Genomic DNA, 23,187 nt, shown 5'->3' with positions numbered 1-23,187 from the left:
GGCTTGGACTAAAGTTTTCAGTACTGTGCTACGCGCGAAGGGATAAACCCACTAGTGATAGCCATAAAGGGCGAAGCCTATACGAAATAGAACTTTAGACATGTCTAAGAAAGTGCAGCAAAATAATCCTTAGCATCCAGTGCTTCAACAACTTAAGTGAAGCAGTCCTTGTTTTGTGTTGCGTTTCCTGAAACCAGATTGATGGCGAGGTAAGATGTTAAATGAGTCCAGGTAATTTTTTATTTGAGAGTATCAATTTTTCTAGAACCTTGGCTAAAATGCAGCGTTTAGAGATTGGTCTATAGTTGTTCAGTGAGGTGGGGTCACCTCCCTTCAGTAAAGGAAGAACAAAGGCTGTTTTCCAAGCGTCTGGGATGGAGTTTTGTCTTATGGAAAGATTAAAGATGTTGGTCACACGGACTGTGATGATATGAGCGGCCAGCCTTAAGAAATAAGGTGGAAGTTCATCTGGTTCTGCAGATTTTTTAGTATCAATGTCTTTTAACAATTTACCTCACTAACTGAGAACGGAGAAAAAGAGAAGGTGTGATTAACTGAGGATTGACTTGTAGGAGGGATTTGATTTGTAGAAATTTGATTATTAAGTGAAATGGCTGATTTTCCATTAGTAACTATGTCAAATAAAGAACTAGAAGCAACAAAATGTTTGTTGAAACAGTTCAGGATTGTAGATGAACAGATGCTGAGATATATTCATCAATTAAAACGGATTCCTCATTTTTCTGGACTGAATAAAACGTGCATTGAATTTAATGAAATGTAACGTGAGACGTTATTTATCTTTGACCCATCAAAATGAATGCGGTCATTTATTTTACAGAATCAAAGTTTAACATCAAACATTTACATTAATTTGGCAAAATATGAAAATAACAACATAATTAACAGCTTTACAGGTAGTGAGAAACAATGCGGCGATTGTTTCCACTCTTCAGCAGAACAGCAGACATCAATGAAAACTGTACAATTATGATCAATTATCCACACGGCGGTGGATGAGCACTTTACACAGACATTTCTAAATTATCTGGAAGGATTTCTACTTGAGAGAAGAATTTAAAGATGGAAATGAAGTTAAAGGGAGTAAAAGATGGTGTGTGAGGGGGAGTGTTGACCAGAACCGACACTCTCCATTCGAACCCAGCTTTTCCTCGGTACGCTTTGGTAGGAAACTTGACTCATTACCTTTCTGAAGATAAATCAGCAGATATGGAGGTCCAGTTAACGCTACCTGTCCAGCGTCTCCATAGGATGGCTGTGACTCGTCCGAAGTAGTGACGAGATTCCGTCCGACACCAGCTCACCTCAGCAAGTGGACTTCACATGAGTGGAGTCCTTCAGAAGTTCCACTCAGAGGTGGAAGATGTTATAATCCAACTCGAAGAGCCTTATCATGGCTGGACTTCTGTTCTCCCAAACGACTTCACAGAACTGCGAACATCTCAGAACTTTTCCGCGCCGCCGAACTGAGAGAACTAGGAAGTACCGGCAATTTATTAAGAGCTCTATTTCCGGTATATTTGAGTGTCCCTGATTGGGTACTATCAACCAGACAGGGGTGTGTTTTGTGATGTAAGAGGTTACTAGAAGTCAGAAAACAGCAAGAATTGTTATGGAACAGATTAAACTGTTCTCAGAGACAGAGAGAGTTTTCTTTTGGCGAGTTTTAGAAACAGGTGCCAACTCCTCCGTTGACGTCTGAGAGGATGTAAACAAGACAGTTGTTCCAACACATGTCTGCTTCGACTCCTGACCTTGGAAAACGCACACTTGCTCATTCAAAGACAGAAATCAGAAAATGCATAAAAATCTGTAACAGGCCTTAACATGAATTCTACTTTGCATAAGCAACTAAAAATCATTGTTACTGTTTTACAGTTAATAAAATTGATTAGTTCACTGTAACATCTAAAATGTTTGAACTAAAACACTTTGATTATCAAACATTTGTAAAACAGGAATGATAATAGAAAAGAGAGTGTTCTTTCACTTGATTTTCAAGAAAGAAAGTCTCAGGATGAGTGAACCTGTATTTCTGGATTCAAATCAATGAAACGACAGTTTCTGTCCCACAAGGTTCTTAAGGTCAAGGGTTTTGACCTTAGGCTTAGTTTTGACATCAGGTTAAGTTCACTACAGGATCTCGTGCTTCTTTGACTTAGGATCAGAGTTAACAAGAAGTTGTTATGGGAGGTCAGATGATTGGAGGCTGCCTGAGAGAGATTTGATGGTTTTCCAGAATCTGTTAGGGTCATTTAGATTTTTGGAGGTCCGAGATAAGAAATAGTTGCGTTTTGCTACTTTGATGGCAGTTCAAAAAGTGTTCAATAAAAAAAGAACTGGACTTTATTTGTAACAGAAGACGTTACGCTCCTCATCCGAGGAGCTTTCTCAATTCAAAGAGCAAATTTCATGGCAGTTGTGCATTTATTCCTCATCGGTCGAAAACTCACCCAATCAGTGTCTGAGCCAGGTGGGGGAGTGGTGGCGCAGAGGCTAGAAGATGGGCCTGTGATCGGAAAGTCGCAGGTTCAACTCCCAGTACCGTCAACATCAAAATATGCGTGGCTTTCATCGAGGTGGTTGCTTCTGTCATCCCTCTCCCCCTTTTTCCTTCTTCCTACTCTGTTCTCTGTGTGTCAGAAGTGCCTGGGTCACATCTCCTGACCATAAATTAAGAAGATTATGGATTTGGTATCGTGGGTGTTCAACTCTATTGATAAAATTTTTTCATGAAAGCGACAAGGTCCTGGAGAACCGGCGTGCCCAGCTGAGACTCGCGCTGTGCGGTACGTCATGGATTCGTGGGGAGTGTGGCAGTTGATGCGCCTCTCAGTTCTGTCTCAGGAGGATGTTGAAGACATTTACATATTTGGAATTATGATAGCAGGGACTCTGCTTTTTGGCATCACAGGGCTCTGTTTTATCGACTTTTGAAGAAGACATCGGCAGCAGTTTCGGCCATGGAAAAGCTTCCGAGTCAGTGTGAAGGTTTGGTCCGTGCAGTAGGAACTTTGAATCATCTGGTTTACAAGCTTAACCGTAAGGTGGAGGTGATTTATGAGAATCACAAGCCACCTGCGGCTTCTGGTACTCGTCAGCGTGGTGGGTTCGGCCTTGAAGGAGACTCATCGCATGGATCAATGGAATGGAATCCCGCAATTAGGCTTTTTCAGAACCAGAACGCCCAGATGGACTCAAGGCTGGAAAAACGTAATCTTTGCCTGAAGAAAATCAAGAATCAAGCTTATCTAAATCTGACTCCTGATGGCCTCGGAGATGGGCCGATTATCAAATTTCTCCTGGGTCATGAGTAACCAAGGACAAACGCTTAATCTATCGTGCACCCCCCCCGAGAACTTTCTGTGCAAGCTTATCAGAACTGCTGGCTGAAATATCTTCAGAAACTGTGGCTGATGTGAAAAAACGCTCATGGACAAATCTCAACACCTCGATGTCAAATGCAAATGTGATCATGTTTTAATTGTGCTTGCTGGTAGAATTTTTTTGATGTCTCAAATCGTGTCCTGATAGACAAGATGTGAAAGATCTTTTTTTGTAATACCACTGTAGTGATGTAGGGACAGCTTTCGCCGTAACATTCTACTAATTAATTATTCTTAAAGCTAGTTCAAGCACATAGAATATTAATTGTTTAAGTAACACGGATCCTTTCTTTTTCGAGTTAAATTTCTTCCATGTGACCAAGAGAACTTGTGGAGTGTATAATTAGTGACATGAGACGCCATTTTATCTTTGACCCATCAGAATAAATGCGGTCATTTATTTAACAGAATCAGAATTTAACTTCAAACATGTACACATTGATTTGCTGATCTGTTTCTGATTAATAAACTTGGCACGATTTACTAAACAAGACAACAGAAGATTACTGATTGAGACTGATTCATTTCTGAAGGCATCTAGCTTGATTTACTGGCGAATAGAAGTTTAAAGAGAAGGAATAGATTTAAAGAGGAGGTTTAGATGGATGAAAGTTATGTGTTGAACCAGAAAATGGCACCCTTCCTCCAAATCCAGCTCAGCCCTTGGTACACTCAGGGCGTGCAACGACTTTGTTACCTTAGCAGAGGATACATCAACTCCGGAACAGAGGTCCATTGGCATGCTCCCTTTTCAGTGTCTCCGGTCAGAGTGGCTGGGGTCGTCAGAAGTCGTGACGAAGTACTCAGGTCAACAAAATAAGCTTCCTTAGAAGTTGAGCATTTAATGCTCAGGTTGAGTCACAGCCGATGAAGGCTGTGACTACGCTGGAATGGACGGACCCTTAGCACATGGTCAAATCCATCAGCTATTTTGTTCAGCTGGAAGATTCCAGTAAGACTGAGTCTTCCATGTAAGGCTGAAAGTTCTAAGAAGACTGGAAAAACTCAAAGACTGGAAAAGACTCAATAGTTCCAAGAAGTGTTGCCTTTCAAAGAGTATCCACTTCCTGTCACTTGGTACTTCCTGATTGGTTGAAACAACCAGCAGGGGTGTAGTTTTAGTGATGTCAGAGGGTTATTAGAAGTCAACAGACAGCAGAAATGTTTTAAGAATGGTTAGTACAGACAGAGAAATATTTTGAAGAAGTGAGAGACAGCAGGTGCCAGCCAGTTCTTATTTACGGTCTGAGAGTTTTAAAACAAGGCACTTCGTTCTCATAACTTGTCTCTGACTTTCGACCGACATGAGGTCCACTCCTCACACAGACAGAAGAGTGAATGCACACTTACTTCATAAATAGACATTTAACTGTATGATCAAAGTCTTATGAGGTTTAAAAATCATTAATACTGTTTCACAGTTGATTTAAATGAGTGGTTTACTTCAACATTTAGAAATGGTATGAACTAAACACACTTTTGATTATCAAGATATTGTAAAATAGTTAATAATAATATAAAAAAGAAGAGTGTTCTTTCAATTGATTAATTCAGGATACAATTAAATAGTCTCTTGATGAGATAATTTGTATTTCTGGATTGAAATCAATGAAATAACAGTTCCTGTCCCCTGAAGGTCCTCAGAGACAGATTGATGTCGGAGGTCTAGTTCACTACACCACTATCCACCCTCATGTTTCTACCCATTTTCCTATCTGAGATTATTATCTGATAAGGATAAGAAGGCAGCGCTTTCTATAGTTGCAGCTTCGTGCAGTCCGCCCATCTTTCGGACGACTGTACGTACATATTCGCGTTGTATCTCGGTGCAAGGCCAATAAAGTTTATTCTGATTCTGAAAAGGTGAAACACCCACACCTGTTTCCACTCTCATTGGCCCCACTCTGGGCCTCTGAGCAAGGCCCTTAACCCCTACCATCTGCTCCCTAAACAGGTCTCTCTTGAAAATGAGTTCTCGTGACTCAATAAGACGACCTGTATAAATAAAGGGTAAATGGAAAAAAAATAATTGCCTCGAGGATTTTTAGTAATCACGGTACTCGAATTATTCGAGGAATCATTTCAGCCCTCCTGTGTTTTAACCTTCCTCGCTGATGGTATAGGAGTGTTAGTCTGTGATGGTAGTTTTTATAAAAAAAAATAGACAATAGACTGAATAAAATGATGTCTGTCTATCCTACCAAGCTTTTTGCTGAACTGCATTTTTATTGTTTCTTTCCCTTTTAGCACCAGCAGACACTACTAAACCAGTTGAGAGAGGTTACTGGCACCACGGACATTCAGCTGCTTCAGCAGGCCCTGCAGGTACGTCTTCAACAGCAGGTCTTACTAATTCTTTAATGCATATTCATACTCGGGGTTGTCTTGGATTTAATCAAAGTTGATTATTTGCTTATCTCATCGAGGTACAACTATTTCAATACTTCTCAAGTCTAAAATCACTTCCTAACCTTTAATTTCATTCGGTTTTTGATTTCATTTAACCTTTCAGAAATGCTTCTGTCTATGGGCCAAAGCTTATTTACAATGAGGTGAGGCAATGTGGAGCTCTATTAAGTGGTCAGAAAAATTGAAATTTGAATATACGTTTTGGAAACCCCAAACTCCTTGTCCTTCAGACTAAAGAGTAGGGCTGCAACTAACGATTATTTCAATAATCGATTAATAGGGCGATTATTTTTCCTATTAATTGATGAATCGGCCAAAAATACAAAAAATGTTTTAATGTCTACCTCTTTATTTCAAAATTTGACTGACATAACAAATCACACAAAAAACAGGTTGCTACTTGACTATTCTGTTAGTAAAATATTGAATAATAAAAAATAAAAAGTTTGTCAAATAGCTTCAATAAAAAATAAATGTACAAAAAAATATATACAGTTATATGTTATACCTGCACAATATGTAGCTACTTTTTGTAAAATGTGTCCTTGAGGGAAAAGTGTAACCTGGATTAAAAGTGTGGATCATTGTAGTGAAGCCTTCGTTTTCAGCCATCGACAGAGGCCTCATGTCAGTGAAGGCTGTCTTTGTTTGTTGTTGTTTTCTGGAATGAGAAAGAAAGTATATGTATTATAACATAATTTCCAGCAACTCAAGAAATGCCTTGTTTCACTTACAGTGTTGGGTTAAGGCAAAAGTGGCTCAAAGAGCAATTACACACACACCCACAAAAAAACTTAATTACACATTTGAGTAGATCTAATAAATTACTTTAATTCCTGTTTAAATGTAATTCATCCTGCCATACATGCAGTGTCTTCACTCAGGACTTTTGCTGGAAAATTAAAACTTGAAGCTTAATCTTAAATTAGTACTATCTTTGTGTTAGATTTATTTATAAATCACATTTAAACACTGCTTGTACCAATTAAATTAAATTAAAAATAACACGCCCATTCTCTATCACCGTCATTAATCAGCTAACAAACAGCAACAGCAGCTTCAGCTACCAGAGAGACTGACGTTACGTTTTCTCACTTGGAAACAGAACAAATGTAGAATACTGTAGAGACTCACCTGCTGTTCAGCTCCTTTATCCAAACCGTGGTGAAGTAAGTTAACGACTCAGACATTTTTACGTTTCACCGTGGTTCTCCCGTGTCATGTTGTCACTTTTCAAAGCTGCAACTTATGCAGTTTTTAGGTTCGTGAAGCGTGAAGTTCTCCCACACTTTTGAGGACTTGGGTCGAATCGTTTGTAAAATGTACTTAATTTCCTTTGAAAACAGCCTCTGCTCTGCTTCCGCCTCCCACCTCACTTTGTTCAACTCGTGCTGCAGGTTGTTGTTTTTTTTTCAAACTTGATTTAGTCAGCCAGCATTGACAATGCTCTGCAGGTGAACAAAACAGCTCTGCAACATGCTGAGAGACGCTTAATCGTGTGACACAACGAATCAATAATGAAATTCATTGCCAACACTTAATAATCGATTTTTATCAATTTTATTGATTCATTGTTGCAGCCCTACTAAATAGTAGAGGAACCATCCAGACTGTTATGAGCACACTGTTCAAAAGCCTTTTTTGCTGATGGTACGGGGATGCATTAGTGTTTCTAACATGGGCAGCTCACACATCTAAAAATTCACGTTAAATGCAGAAAGGTATATGCAGGTTTTAGAACAACACATTCTCCCATCCAGCAAAGAAGAGCCAGAACGGATGAACCGCTACAATCCTCCATCACACAAGAATGGGATGTTTCCCCCAAAATCTTCAGCAACTGGTCTCCTCAGTTTTATACATTGATTTTATTTATTTTTTATTTATTGACCTTTATTTATTTGAGGTGGTTCGGGCATCTGGTAAGGATGCTCCTGGGGCGCCTCCCTAGGGAGGTGCTTCGATCATGTCCGACTGGGAGGAGACCCTGGGGAAGACCCAGGACATGCTGAAGAGACTATGTCTCTCGATTGGCCTGGAACACCTTGGAATCCTCCCAGAAGTGCTGAAAGAGGTGGCTGTGAAAAGAGATGTCTGGGCCTCCCTGCTCAAACTTCTGCCCGACCCGACTTCAGATCAAGCGGAAGATAATGGATGGATGGATGGAATCCTTATTTAACCAGGCAAATCCCACTGAGATCACAGATCTCTTTTTCAAGGGAGGCCTGGTAATTTTTATACTGTAGGAAGAAACTGGAGTACCTGGAGAAAACCCACACAAACACGAGAAGAGCGTGCAAACTCCACACAGAAAGACCCCAGTTCGAACTGGGGATTGAACCTAGGACCTTCTTGCTGTGAGACAACAGTGCTAATCATTGACCCATCATGCTGCCCCGAACTATAAAAAATCATGCAGTTTATAATTTGTTTAATGAAGACGGGATGCGGGCAGCACGGTGGTACAACTGGTAGAGCTGCTGCCTCTCAGCCAGCAGGTCCCTGGTTCAAATCCCAGTCCAGGGGTCTTTCTGGGTGGAGTTTGCATGTTCTCTCCGTGCATACGTGGGTTTTCTCCAGTTTCCTCCCACAGACCCAAAACATGCATGTTAGGCTGATTGGTAACTCTAAATTGTCTATTGGTGAGTGAGAGAGTGAATGATTGTTTGTCTCATTTGTCTCCATGTGGCCCTGTGATGGACTTGCGACCCGTCCAGGGTGTCCGCCGCCCCTCGCACAGTGATTGCTGGACATGGGCACTGGCGACCCCCGTGACCCAAAATGGAAGAAGCGGGTAAAGATAATGGATGGATGGATGAAGACGGGATGCATCATAGTGAGGGAAAATGGTCTCAGAGCAAGTTTAAAGAAATGTTTTGCTACCATCAAGTTCAAAATCATCTAATTAAAAAAATTATAATTGTTTTAGTTTCAACTTCTCATATATTTTTAATATACATTTATATACATTTATACAATATACATACAATATACATTTTTAAATGTATTTTGTTTGCAGATGATACTACTTTTATTTGTGTGGGTGAAAATGTTGTGCAAATGCTGAAGATGGCACAAACAGAATTTGTGAAAATACAAAATTGGTTTCAACTAAACAAATTATCTTTAAATGTTGATAAAACAAATTATATGATTTTTAGTAATAACAAGAAAGTGCTTGATACTCCATTTAGAGTCGATGGAATTGAAATTAATAGAGTCAATGAGGTGAAATTTCTGGGTGTCATCATTGATGAAAAACTAACATGGAGATCTCACGTAAAAACCTTAAGAACTAAAATAGCTAAATCGATCGCAGTAATGTACAAAGTTAGAGAGTTATTCAATGATAAAGCAATGTTTCTATTGTATAATGCCATTATTGTTCCACATTTAATTTACTGTATTGAAGTCTGGGGTAAAGCATGTAAAACAATTACAAATCCAATTTTTATTTTACAGAAAAGAGCCATTAGAATTATTACCAGAAAAGATGATAACCATCCGTCAAATATATTGTTTCATCAGCTAAAGATATTAAAATTTTATGACTTGGTTGATTACAATATCTTACTGTTTATGTATGGGGCCAACAAAAACATACTACCTACTAACATTCAAGGGAAATTTGTTAAAAGAGAAAGTAATTATTATCTTAAGGGGATGGAGATGTTTGTGAAGCCGTGGTGTCGCACCAGTCTGAAGATGTGATCCACTAGATCTCAGGGTATTAGATTGTGGAATGATCTGGAGGATGATATTAAAAATGCCAAAACTATGTACATATTCAAGAGGATGATAAAAAATTGTTTTTTAAAAAAAAATTAAGTATAATGTGAGTTCATAAAAATTGTTTACAGTTGATCTTATATTTTAGCTAAGTTTTTATTTTATTATTATTATTTTTTTTTTATTAATTCATCTTGCTTTTGTATAGTAATTTTGTTTGGAATATATTTTGGGGACAAGGGGCAGATTTTATAAGAATTCATTCTTCTTCTGCTGCCTTTCATTTTATTTCTGTGATTGTATATCTTTTTTCTTTTCTTTAAATTGTATTATATTTGTTGTTTGGATGAAATGAAATGAATAAATAAAACATACATACATACATATATTTACTTTGTTCCACTGTAAATAAAACATAGGTTTATATAATTTGCCAGTTGTATTCTGCTTTTATTCACATTTTACACAACCTCAAAACTTTTTCACACTTTGGTGGTATTCTATCTTATTAAACAAAAGTTTCAAATATTCCTGTTTTGTGTTTACTTTGTTGATCTTTCAAAAAGCGTTCAATACAAAAACAACTGGACTTTATTTGTAACAGAAGACGTTTCGCTCCTCATCCGAGGAGCTTCCTCAATTCAAAGAGCAGAGAGTGAGAGATTCAGGTTATAAGGCTGAGTGAGATAAGACACACACACACATGTAGATTGGCAGTTCACACCTAAACAAACATTAACAGTAAGAGTCTTTTGTTCCTCTAATTCACAGACAAGGCCCCTCTGTTCCCATCAGGTGTGAAAACCGCCTGGGATTCTGTCTTAAAGTTGCATTATATGTTTTTGAAAGTGGAAATCTGAGGCCTCCTCCTCTGTTAAGAGACGGCTTTTCTCTTTTTACATAAATTGCTTCCTTCACCCCCCTCTCAAACCATCTGTGTTCTCGGTCCAAAATGTGCACATTTTGGTCCTCAAAAGAGTGTCCCTTCTCTGTGAGGTGGAGATGATCAGCAGAATCTTGTCCAGAGGAGGTGGCTCTCCTGTGTTGAGCCATGCGTCTGTGAAGAGGCTGTTTAGTTTCTCCAGTGTAGAGGTCTGGACAGTCCTCGCTGCACTGGACCGCATACACTACACCACTCTGTTTGTGTATGGGTGTTTTGTCTTTAGGGTGGACCAGCCTCTGTCTGAGAGTCCTGCTGGGTTTGAAATGTACTGGGATCTTGTGTTTGTTGAAGAAACTTCTGAATTTCTCTGATACTCCAGCAACATAAGGGATGGCAATGTTTTTACGTCTGTTCTTCTTTTTCTGTTTATTAGTGTGTTTTAGGGCTGCAACTAACAATTATTTCAATAATCGATTCATCGGCCGATTATTTTTTTCGATTAATCGATTAATCGGAAACCCCCCCACAACGTTTTAATTTCCACCCCTGTATTCCACAATTGAACAATTGACTGACAGCAATTCACACAAAAACAGGTTGCTATTTGACTATTCTGTTAGTAAAATATTGAATACAAAAAAATAAAAGTTAGTCAAATAGTTTAAAAAAACAAATGTACACAAAAATATATACAAATGTGTCTTTATACCTGCACAATATGTAGCTACTTTGTAAAATGTGTCCTTGAGGGAAGAGTGTAACCTGGATTAAAAGTGTGGATTATTGTAACCTGGATTAAAGTGTGGATTATTGTAACCTGGATTAAAAGTGTGGATCATTGTAACCTGGATTAAAAGTGTGGATTATTGTAACCTGGATTAAAAGTGTGGATTATTGTAACCTGGATTAAAAGTGTGGATCATTGTAACCTGGATTAAAAGTGTGGATCATTGTAACCTGGATTAAAAGTGTGGATCATTGTAACCTGGATTAAAAGTGTGGATCATTTTAACCTGGATTAAAAGTGTGGATCATTTTAACCTGGATTAAAAGTGTGGATCATTGTAACCTGGATTAAAAGTGTGGATTATTGTAACCTGGATGAAAAGTGTGGATTATTGTAGTGAAGCCTTCGTCTTCAACCATGGACAGAGGCCTCATGTCAGTGACGATCATGTTCAGGATGTTTCAGTGAAGACAGCTGCTGCTGTGGTGTCCATGATGTCTGTCCATCATGAAGGATGTTGTTGTTTGTTGTTGTTGTTTTCTGGAATGAGACAGTAAATATGTTTTATATCATAATTTACAGCAACTCAAGAAATGCCTTGTTTCACTTACAGTGTTAGGTTCAGGCAAAAGTAGCTAAAAGAGCAATTAAACACAGACACACACACACGCATATATATAAAATACTTAATTACACACATTTGAGTAGATGTAATAAATTACTTTAATTCCTGTTTAAATGCAATTCATCCTGCCATACCTGCAGTATCTTCAGACTTTGCCAGCAAATTAAAAGTTGAAGCTTAATCATTAAATTATTATCTTTGTGTTAGATTTATTTATAAATCACATTTAAACACTGATTGTACCAATTAAATTAAATAAAAAGTAACACATGTTCTCTATCACCGTCATTAATCAGATAAACAAACAAACAAACAGCTTCATCTACCAGACAGACTGACGTTACGTTTTCTCTCTTGAAACAGAACAAAGTGTTAAATTGTAGAGACTCACCTGCAACACGAGTTGGGAGTGAAACGAGTTGTGTCAGCAGCAGCTCCTTCCTCCTCCTCGTGACTCCCACATGTTTACGTTGATCTCCGTGGTTCTCTCGTGTCGTGTCGGCGATTTTCAAAGCTGCATGTTTCTCAGTTTTTATCTTTGTGAAGTTCTCCCACACTTCGGAGGACTTGGGTGGAACAGTTTTCTCTGCATCGGTCATTTGCAAAATTTACTTATTTTCCTTTGAAAACACCCCCTCTGCTCTGCCTCGCCCCTCGCTCTGTTCAACTCGCGCTGCAGGGTTTGGTTTTTTTTTTTCAAACTTTATGCAGTCAGTCAGCATTGACAATGAACTGCCCGTAAACAAAACGAAACGACTCCGCAGCGCCGTGAAAGACGCATAATCGCGCGACACAACGAATCGATAATGAAATTTGTTTCCAACGCTTTTAATCACGATTTTTATTGATTTTTATCGATTTTATCGATTTTATCGATTCGTTGTTGCAGCCCTAGTGTGTTTTGTAGATTTCCTTGCTGACTTGACAAAAGCCCAGTTTGGATATCCACACGTTTGGAGAGCTTCTTGGATGTGTTTCTGTTCCTTTTCCTTACCTTTTGTCTTCATGAGGACGCGTTAGGCCCGATGTTGTAAAGTTCTGATGACAGAGAGTTTGTGTTCCAGTGGATGGTGGGAGTCAAACAGAAGATACTGGTCTGTGTGGGTTGGTTTTTTGTAAACTTCAATGTTGAGGCTGTCCTCTCTTTCCATCTGAACCAAACAGTCCAAAAAAGGCAGCTTGTTGTCGTTTGCATCCTCTCTGGTGAACTTGATGTTGTTATCGACCGAGTTAATGTGTCTGGTGAACGCTTCTATTTCCTTGGCTTGGATTTTGACCCAGGTGTCATCCACATAACGGAACCAATGGCTTGGCGTTGTTCCCTCAATGGAGTTTAGGGCTCTCTGTTCCACTTCCTCCATGTAGAGATTGGCAACAATGGGTGACACTGGAGATCCCATGGCACAGCCGTGCTTCTGTCTGTAAAAACTGTCATTGAACTTGAAATAAGTGGTGCAGAGGCAGAGATCCAACAGGGTGCAGATCTGGTCTGGGGTGAAGTTGGTCCTTTTGATTAAGTCCTTGTCTTGTAGAAGTTGTTTTCTGACGGTTTCTACTGCTTCAGAGATGGGTATGCATGTGAAAAGAGAAGTCACATCATACGATACAAGGGTTTCTCCTGGGGTTAGTTTCAAGTGTTGATCTTTGTTAGCAAAATCAATGGAGTTCTTTATGTGATGAGGTGTGTTTCCAACAAGAGGAGCTAAAATACCAGCCAGATGTTTAGCAATATTGTATGTCACTGAGTTCATGCTGCTGATGATGGGTCTGAGTGGTGTTCCTTCTTTATGTATTTTTGGAAGTCCATAAAGACGGGGAGTGGCTTCCCCTGGGTACAATCTATAATACAACAATCGATTGGTTGTTTTCTCCTTTTCAAGTTTTTGCAAGTAATCTGTGACTTTCTTTTTATTGAAAAGGCCCAGCTTTCACAGCATCAAAAGAGCAAGGAACGTCAAAAAAGTAAGTTTCTAAAATTACAACAGAGAGCTGTTTTCTCATCACAAACCATCAGTCAAGATCAGGAGATTGTCTCCAACACTAATTTTCATGACCAGTGGGTTAGAAATTTATCTAACAGGACATTGACACAACCTGAGAAAGATGTGCTGGCGAAAGGACTAAACTTTGCCATCTCCCCTCAAGAAATACCTGTTGTGGAACTAATCACGGCCACTGAATCCGCGATTAGGAACAACAACTTGACGGAAGGAGAGGCAGAACAGCTCAGAATGAAAATATCAGCAACCCTCTCCAGTGCCAAACCGCCTCCTTCAAACCTCACACCACATGAAAGGAAAGCTGTAACATCACTCAGCCAGGACCAAAACATCACCATTTTACCAGCTGATAAAGGAAGATGCACAGTAGTCCTCAACACTTCTGATTACCGGGAAAAAATAACTACACTACTGAGCGACAGTAACACCTAGGAGATCCTGAATAGGGACCCAACCAGCACCTATAAGATGACTCCCACCATCCACTGGAACACAAACTCTCTGTCATCAGAACTTTACAACATCGGGCCGAACGCGTCCCCACAAAGACAAAAGGTAAGGAAAAGGAACAGAAACACATCCAAGAAGCTCTCCAAACGTGGATATCCAAACTGGGCTTTTGTCAAGTCAGCAAGGAAATCTACAAAACACACCAATAAACAGAAAAAGGAAAACAGCAGACGTAAAAACATTGTCATCCCTTATGTTGCTGGAGTATCAGAGCAATTCAGAAGGATTTTCAACAAAGACAACATCCCAGTACATTTCAAACCCAGCAGGACCCTCAGACAGAGACTGGTCCACCCTAAAGACAAAACACCCATACACAGACAGAGTGGTGTAGTGTATGCGGTCCAGTGCAGCGAGGACTGTCCAGACCTCTACATTGGAGAAACTAAACAGCCTCTTCACAGACGCATGGCTCAACACAGGAGAGCTACTTCCTCATGACAAGATTCAGCTGTTCACCTCCACCTCACAGAGAAGGGACACTCTTTTGAGGACCAAAATGTGCACATTTTTGACCGAGAACACAGATGGTTTGAGAGGGGGGTGAAGGAGGCAATTTATGTAAAAAGAGAAAAGTCGTCTCTTAACAGAGGAGGAGGCCTCAGATTTCCACTTTCTAAAACCTATAATGCAACTTTAAGACAGATTCCCAGCCAGTTTTCACACCTGATGGGAACAGAGGGGCCTCGCCTGTGAATTAGAGTAACAAAAGACTCTTACTGTTAAGGTGTTTAAGTGTGAATTGCTGATCTACATATGTGTGTGTTTCTTATCTTAGTCAGCTTTTTAACCTGAATCCCTCACTTCACTGCTCTTTGAATTGAGAAAGCTCCTCGGATGAGGAGCGAAACGTCTTCTGTTACAAATAAAGTCCAGTTGTCTTTGTATTGAACGTTTTTTGAATTCATCATGTCCTGGATGACTGAGAATCTTCACCAGCATTTTGTTGATCTTTCTTTTTTCTCTTGTTGCTTCAGGTGAGCAATGGAGACCTGGCTGATGCTGTTGCCTTTCTGACAGAGAAAAATGCCAAAGTTCCTCAGCAAGAAGAGACTACATACTACCAGACATCCCAGGTGGCAAGCGACAGATATATCAGTGTTGGCAGCCAGGCAGACACAAGTGAGCAGTTCACCTAAGCATTGTAAACTGGTCAACTGTTGGATGGTTGGTTTGTAGGGCAGGGCAATATGGACCAAAATTAATATCTCAAAATATTTAAGATGAATGACAATATACGATATATAAACTAATAACAAAAATATATTTCTGAGTCAAAGCTTTGTCCCAGTTGTCACACAGGCACATATTGTAAACAACTATAACTGTACAAAGTAAATGTCTAAAAAATAAACTATTTACATATATTAGTTTATTTTTTATACCTTTATTTACATATATTAAATAATAATCTTATTCAGCTTCGCTGCCTTCATGACGTTGGTAAGCATGTGTGAACTGCAGCTGCAGCTCCGACAGACTTCAGCCTCCTTCCCTGAAACAAACCACGGTATGAAACTCATTTAGCCATGCTGTGCCTTATGAGGGGAAAGGTGAGAGAGGAGGTGTCGCAATATTAATAAATCAGCAGCTTATTTTTATCGCTAAAGACACGGTTCTTACCTTAGCAGCTAATGAGACGGCTAATGCTTTAGCCGTCTTCTTGTTCCACAGTTGAGACTAGAGCCGTGTCTTTAGTGATATGATAAGCTGCTAATTTATTAATGTTGCGTTCTCATTGTTCCTCTCATAAGGCATAGCACGGCTAAATGAGTTTTATACCGTGGTTTGTTTCAGTGAAGGAGGCTGAAAACACACTCAGAGCTGCAGCTTATAACATAGCATTGTTTTAAGTGGTCTAAAAGATTTGTAGTGCCGACTAGGGCTGCAACAACGAATCAATAAAATAGATAAAAATTGATTATTAAAAGTGTTTTAGACAAATTTAATTATCGATTCGTTGTGTCGCACGATTATGAGTCTCACGGAGTTGTGGAGCCGTTTTGTTCACCTGCAGAGTGTTGTCAATGCTGGCTGACTGAATAAAGTAAAAAAAAACAAAAAACTGCAGAGTGAGTTGATCAGAGCGAGAGAGAAGCCGAGCAGAGGCTGTTTTCAAAGGAAATTAAGGACTCTGAGACGGTGCTATTTAAGAGACTGAGCTGAATACAGCTCCTCAGACTGAGGAAGTCTCTCGGATGAGAGACGAAACGTTTCTACATTTTTTTTGTTGATTTGCTTTGTTTTGTTTTTTTTGAATGTCCAGAGGACCAGATTTAACTTTTTTAGAAATTAAGGACATTTTATAAATGACAGACGCCGAGAAAACAATTCGACCCAAGTCCTCCAAAGTGTGGGAGCACTTGACGCTTCACAAAGTTAAAAACTGCACAACATGCAGCTTTGCAAAAGTGACGACATGACATGGGGAAACCAAGGTGATGAAACGTATACATGTCGGTGTCGTAAACTAACTTCACCGCTGTTTGGATGAAGGAGCTCAGCAGCAGTAAGTCTCTAAAATATCCTACAATTGTTCTTTTTCCAAGTGAAAAAATGTAGCGTTAGTCTCTCTGGGAGCTGATGCTGCTGCTTGTTTGTTAGCTGATTAATGACAGTGATAGACAATGTGTGTTACTTTTTATTTCAATTTAATTGGTACAAGCAGTGTTTAAATTTGATTTATTAATAAATCGAACACAAAGATGGTTTAATGATTTAGCTTCAAGTTCTATTTCGTATAGGCTTTGCCCTTTAAGAGCTGTCGCTGGTGGGTTCATCCCGTCATGCAAAGCATTGCACTGAAAAAATTTAGTCCACGCCCACCTGTTGTGTGGGCCCCACCCGGTCCGTATAAATTACGTTAAGAGCGGGTAATTGGCTCCCATTTTTCTTCAGCAAGCTAATAGCACTGTCAGAAGAACGAAGAAGGAAAGTTGTCCAGCTTGACTGGCACAACCTTTGCTAAGGCTGCCTTGGTCTCCGCCACGCCAACCTCCTGCCGTCCCAGTGAGTTCTTCCTCCCCGAGGAGAAGCAGACGAGCAGCCTTGTTTCAAGGTAAGCGCTGAGGAGTACTTTCCGTGGCGGGTCAATGCCATCAACCTTTTTTTTTAACGCCGACTCTCAGAGTGAATCGGATGGTTCCTCTGGGACAGGCGGCGTCAGCAGCAGCCCCCGCTGCTCACTCCCTCCTGGAGAGCGTAGTGTCGGAACGAGGGGGGCCGAGCGGATGCTCACCCCCCGGGGCCTTTCCGCATCAGTGACCACATCGCTCCCAGCCGTCGGTGCCATCCTCTCGGAGCTGTCCGGCATAATCCAGGAGGCGGCTGACACGAAGGGACTTTCCGTCCCTCTCCTCCCCCCGCCCAGATCGGATGATCTAGCGGGAAGTTTTGGCTCCACCCTGGCTCGCCGTCCTGATCCCATCTGGCCTCGTTTTCCAGTAGTGACGTCCTACTAGAACGAGGCTGCAGGGGCGGTCCGCGCCATGGGGACTGGAGCCTCCATCCCGAGCTGATGGCTCAGACATGGCAGAAATTTGGCAGAGCGGCCTTGGACCTGTTTGCCACACCAGAGAACGCTCTGTGTCAACTATGGTTCTCACTGAGCCCACGGGATGAACCACCGCTAGGGGTGGACGCGCTTGCTCACAGCCTGTGGCCCAAAATGCTTTTTTACGCATTTCCCCCACTCCCTCTTATATCACGGTTTCTGAACAGAGTTTGGGAGGAGGGACTGACAGTCCTCCTGGTGGTTCCCAAGCGCGTGAACGCCCCGTGGTTCCCAATTCCACGAGGCCTGTTATCGGGTCGCCCGTGGAAACTGCCGTGGAGGGAGGTCGCTCTCCTCCAGGAGGGAGGAGCGATCAGAAGTTACCCAGAAATAGGCCAGCACCTTTGGGTCTGGCTGCTGAGCGGATCAGTTTAGAGAAGATGGGCCTGTCTCGAGAGGTAGTGCGCACGATTCAGGATTCACGTGCTGCCTCCGCCACAGCGCTGTACACATCAAAGTGGACAGCTTTTCAGCGCTGGTGTACGGAGAAAGGTGTAAAGGCCACCTCATGTCCACTAGGTGGCGTGCTGTCTTTTCTGCAGCAGCTGATGGACAGGAATCTGGCGTTCAGCACAATTAAAACGTACGCTGCAGCCATCTCTTCTTGTCACCAAGGTTTCAGGGACAGAACAGCTTTTAATCATCCTCTGATGAAGCGTTTTTTTAAAAGGTGTACAGAGACACAGGCCTGTTTCACGCCCACTTTCTCCACAGTGGGATTTAACGCTGGTTCTGCGAGCCCTGATCAAAGCTCCATTCGAGCCACTTGATCAGGTTCCGATTAAATTCTTGTCTCTTAAAACAGCCCTGCTGTTGGCTTTAACATCCGTTAAGGGGGTGAGTGATTTATCTGCCCTCTCTGTCGCTCCGTCATGTCTCAGATTACAGGCTGATGACAGCTCAGCTGATCTCAGGCTTAACCCAGCGTTTATGCCTAAAAACATCTCAAGCTCATTCAAGAGAGATATCGTTGGGAGTTTTTTTCCCTCCTCCCCACAAATCAGAAGATGAAGCATCTTCCAATCTTCTCTGCCCTGTGCATGCGTTGACGTGTTGCGTAGCACGCACGGCGGCACTGTGTCAGACTCCACATTTGTTTGTACACTATAGAGACACATCTGCAGGTCGCCCGTTATCCACCCAGCGCTTGTCACATTGGCTGTGTGAGGCCATTTCTGAAGCCTACAGAGCATCAGATTTAGAGCCTCCTGACAACCTCAGGGCACACTTGACCAGAGGTATCGCATCTTCGACTGCTTTGCATAATGGTATGACGATGCAGGAAATTTGTACTGCGGCCGCATGATCAACACCCTGTTCATTTATTCGCTTTTATTTACGTGATGTGTTGGCTTGTTCCATGACACATTCTGTCCTTGGTGTTTTAACAGAATGAATATTGTTGTTTCATGGAATCTCGTTTAAACTCACATCTGACTGCATGCATTACAGTGTGAGATGTTGTTATCAGTCACATATTATGACTGTTGTTCTTGTTCTAGGGTCACTAATCAGTTGATGACTTCTGTCATCAATCAGTTCATTTGATTAATAATCAGTTCACTTATTATTAATCTGTTCATGTTGAAGAGCCGTGGATCTGCTCTGTTCACAGCCTTTTCAGACTCCTCTTTCCCGTTGAAACCTTTCCGGGCGTTCATGCATTTGGAACGCGTAAACTACGCAGCGCACATCTGTGCATGGTGCCCATAATTACGCAACGCGTATTTTCGCACATGGAGAGCTGAGTGACGAGATGTTTTTTGGGCAAGTGGGCGCTTCATATGGTGTTCGAATGGACCCAGTGAGGCGGAGACCACATCTTACTTCGCCTTTAACCCACCAGAGACAGCTCTTAAAGGGCGAAGCCTATACGAAATAGAACGTTGGTTACGTACTGTATCCCCCAGATTCTATGAGTATTGGCGTAGCCCTTTAAGAGCTGTCGACAAAGCGTCGGGCCTCACTGGCTCCTAAATGGCTGAAGAAAAAGCTATTTGGGAGCCGATTACCCGTTCTTAACGTAATTTATACGGACCGGGTGGGGACCACACAACAGGTGGGCGTGGACTAAATTTTTTCAGTGCGATGCTTTGCATGACGGGATAAACCCAAAAGCGACAGCTCTTAAAGGGCTACGCCTATACTCATAGAATCTGGGGTTACAGTACGTAACCAACGTTTTAATTTGCTGTCAAAGTCTGAAGACACTGCATCATGGCAGGATGAATTGCATTTAAACAGTAATTAAAGTAATTTATTACATCTACTCAAATGTGTGTAATTAAGTATTGTGTGTGTGTTACTTTTTATTTCAATTTAATTGGTACGAGCAGTGTTTAAATGTGATTTATAAATAAATCTAACACAAAGATAGTTTAATGATTTAGCGTCAAGTTTTAATTTGCTGGCAAAGTCTGAAGACACTGCACTGTATGGCAAGATGAGTTGCATTTAAACATGAATTATAGTAAAATGGAATGGTAAATGGACTGTACTTATATTCATTTGTTCAACCTTTATTTAGACAGATAAGTCACATTGAGCCTAGAAGACTCATTTACAAGTGAGATCTGTTTAGACAGACAAAAATTAGTGAAACTGGACACATGAAGGAATTGGAGGCGAAAAAATTCCTATGAGACTTTTTTTTCCTGCCTGAGAAGAAAAACTGATATTAAAAAACACCTCGCACAAACAAGCACATAGTGACGTAGACATTCTGCAGAGATGGGGAGACGACGAGAGCAGTGAGCATGTCCATAGACGCTCTCGAAGGCACTATAAGAGTTCTGATAAGGACAGAATAATCAGCCAGTGTCCTCCGGTGAGATCCATAAACATTCTCGAGGTATGTTGAGGAATGGCCAAGAATAACGTCTATGAGAATCCAAGAGTCCTGAAATAATGACACAAAGTTTATTCAGCTGGTTTCATCTGGTTATCAGTTGGAAATTTCTCAGGGAGGTGGTGGTGAGCATCGGATCACGTTCTCCAGGCGAATTCAGATAAGATGGCCTTCAAGGATAGCCAAGAGAGCCAAATTCAGATAAACACAGTTGTTTTGGGGACAGGCAGAACTTAATTACATCTACCTTGAGTCTGTTTTGGTCCACTCGGTTCCAAAATGTCCAAATTACATGGCCACACTGATGGAACGTGACTGAGTAAAATCCCCGAGGTCTAATCCATTCTGCCCACAACATTTGAGTCTGGGTACTTGAGGCACAAACCAAGCCATCATAAAGCCAAGCAGCACGATCGGGTCCAAATTTGCTGCCGACGTCTTCCTTGATTGTTGATAAAACCAGCAACCAGCCGAATCCAAAAAGCAGGAACCAGTTATCGTAAATCCAATTAAATATGCGTCCTTAAAATTTACAAATGGCAGCAGAGATAGACACATCATCAAGTCTTCAAGTCGATGAGATATCCAGCTGCGTGCGTGCCAACAGGGCAAATCGGCTCGCCTAAAGCCGAAGAAATGTTGTAAATTGAGTTGAGGGACCAACTGATCAAAACGGGTCCATAATTATGTTTCGGAAGATATGAAGAGAGGCTTAGAAGCAGTTTCACAGACAGACAGAGCAGCAAAGCAAAGCGGAAAGGGAGAGGGAGGGGAGAAGCATCCAATCTCGGCAAGAGCAAGTGGTGAAGTATAGCGCCTTTCTATCTGATCAAGATACTCAAAGCGCTTTACAACAATCTGTGCCTCATATACCCATTCATACAACACTCTACTATATCTCTACAAAGCTAATTGAACAAATCATTCTAAAGAGACTAATCAGAGCTTTATCACTTCCATACACCGATGGGACACACATCAGAGGCAATGAGGGGTTCAGTGTCTTGCCCAGGGACACTTCAACATGTGACTGCTGGTGGATTCGAACCCCCAACTCTTGCATTGGAGGACGACTGCTCTAACCACAGCCACAGTAATTTATTTCATTTATTCAATTGTGTGTAATTAGTATTTTATTTGTGTGTGTGTGTGTGTGTGTGTTTAATTGCTCTTTGGGCTACTTACTTGCCTTAACCTAACACTGTAAGTGAAACAATGCATTTCTTGAGTTGCTGTAAATTATGCTATAATATGTGTATGTATATATATATATATACATATATATTTGGGCATTAACAGAGTACTCGAGTAATCTACACATCGATTGCTAGGACCTCTATCGAGGTTAAAAATGTAATGTCGAGTAACCGTAGTGACGTCATATTATGTGACCACCGTATGACCGTAGGGGGCGGTGTTTGCACTGTTGCAGGTCACAGAGTATTGTGTAACACCGGGTCCAATCCACCGCCCATCCACTGTTTTAAGTTTCGTTTCTGGCGTGCTGCACGTTTCTTCACGTTTGCAGTTTAATAATAATAACTAATAGTTTATCTAAAAAAGTTAAATCTGGTTCTCTGGACATTCAAAAAAACAAAACAAAGCAAATCAACAAAAAATGTAGAAACATTTCGTCTCTCATCCGAGAGACTTCCTCAGTCTGAGGAGCTGTATTCAGCTCAGCCTCTTAAATATGGGGGAGTGGTGGCGCAGAGGTTAGAGAGGTGGGCTTGTGATCCGAAGATCGCCGGTTCACGCCCCGGCCCCGACAACATCAAAATTGTGGGTGGGGTAGGTGAAACACCCACACTTGCCCCCACCCTCATTCGCCCCACTCTGGGCCCATGAGCAAGGCCCTTAACCCCCATCTGCTCCCTAAACAGGTCTCTCTTGAAAATGAGTTCTCGTGGCTCAATGAGACTAACCTGGATAAATAAAGGCTAAATGAAAATAGCACCGTCTCAGAGTGGATCAACCAGTTTTGCTGCTGACAACCAAAACCAGCTGCTGTTGTCAGCAGCAAACTGGTTGATCCACTCTGAGACGGTGCTATTTAAGAGGCTGAGCTGAATACAGCACCTCAGACTGAGGAAGTCTCTCGGATGAGAGACGAAACGTTTCTACATTTTTTGTTGATTTGCTTTGTTTTGTTTTTTTGAATGTCCAGAGGACCAGATTTAACTTTTTTAGATTTTTCTACCTGGATTATTGAGCATGCATCAGGAAACTAATAGTTTAGTTTTTCCTTTGACTTATTTGCAGTATGATAAATGGTAGGAGCATAATATACGCTCCCAATGTTTTGTTGGTCTTTTTTTTTTGTAAATAATTACCTTTTATTTCGATTTTATTTATTTTTGTATCTTGAGATCTATGACGTCATCAAATACTCGAGTTCTACTCGGGTTTTATTATGTTAATGTCGAGTTTAAAAATTATATACTCGTTCAACCCCTAATTTATATATATATATATATATATATATATATATATATA

At 40.9% G+C, this 23,187-nt stretch overlaps 1 protein-coding gene across 1 annotated transcript in view; it reads left to right on the top strand.

Annotated features, from left to right (window-relative positions):
* The window catches only part of usp25 (ubiquitin specific peptidase 25), a gene marked incomplete in the record, with an annotated part of 317,087 nt that overhangs the window by 35,899 nt on the left and 258,001 nt on the right, over window positions 1–23,187 (top strand). Inside the window, 2 exon segments of the mRNA XM_037688164.1 lie at window positions 5,655–5,732; window positions 15,268–15,412. Of these exon segments, the coding sequence (XP_037544092.1) occupies window positions 5,655–5,732; window positions 15,268–15,412 (223 nt within the window).

Source organism: Nematolebias whitei, chromosome 14 (genome assembly GCF_014905685.2).
Source record: "Nematolebias whitei isolate Nwh7 chromosome 14, NemWhi1, whole genome shotgun sequence".
NCBI classification, from domain to species: Eukaryota; Metazoa; Chordata; class Actinopteri; order Cyprinodontiformes; family Rivulidae; genus Nematolebias; species Nematolebias whitei.
The sequence above is the reverse complement of the archived record's forward strand: the minus strand, read 5'-3'. Positions and strand labels throughout refer to the sequence as shown.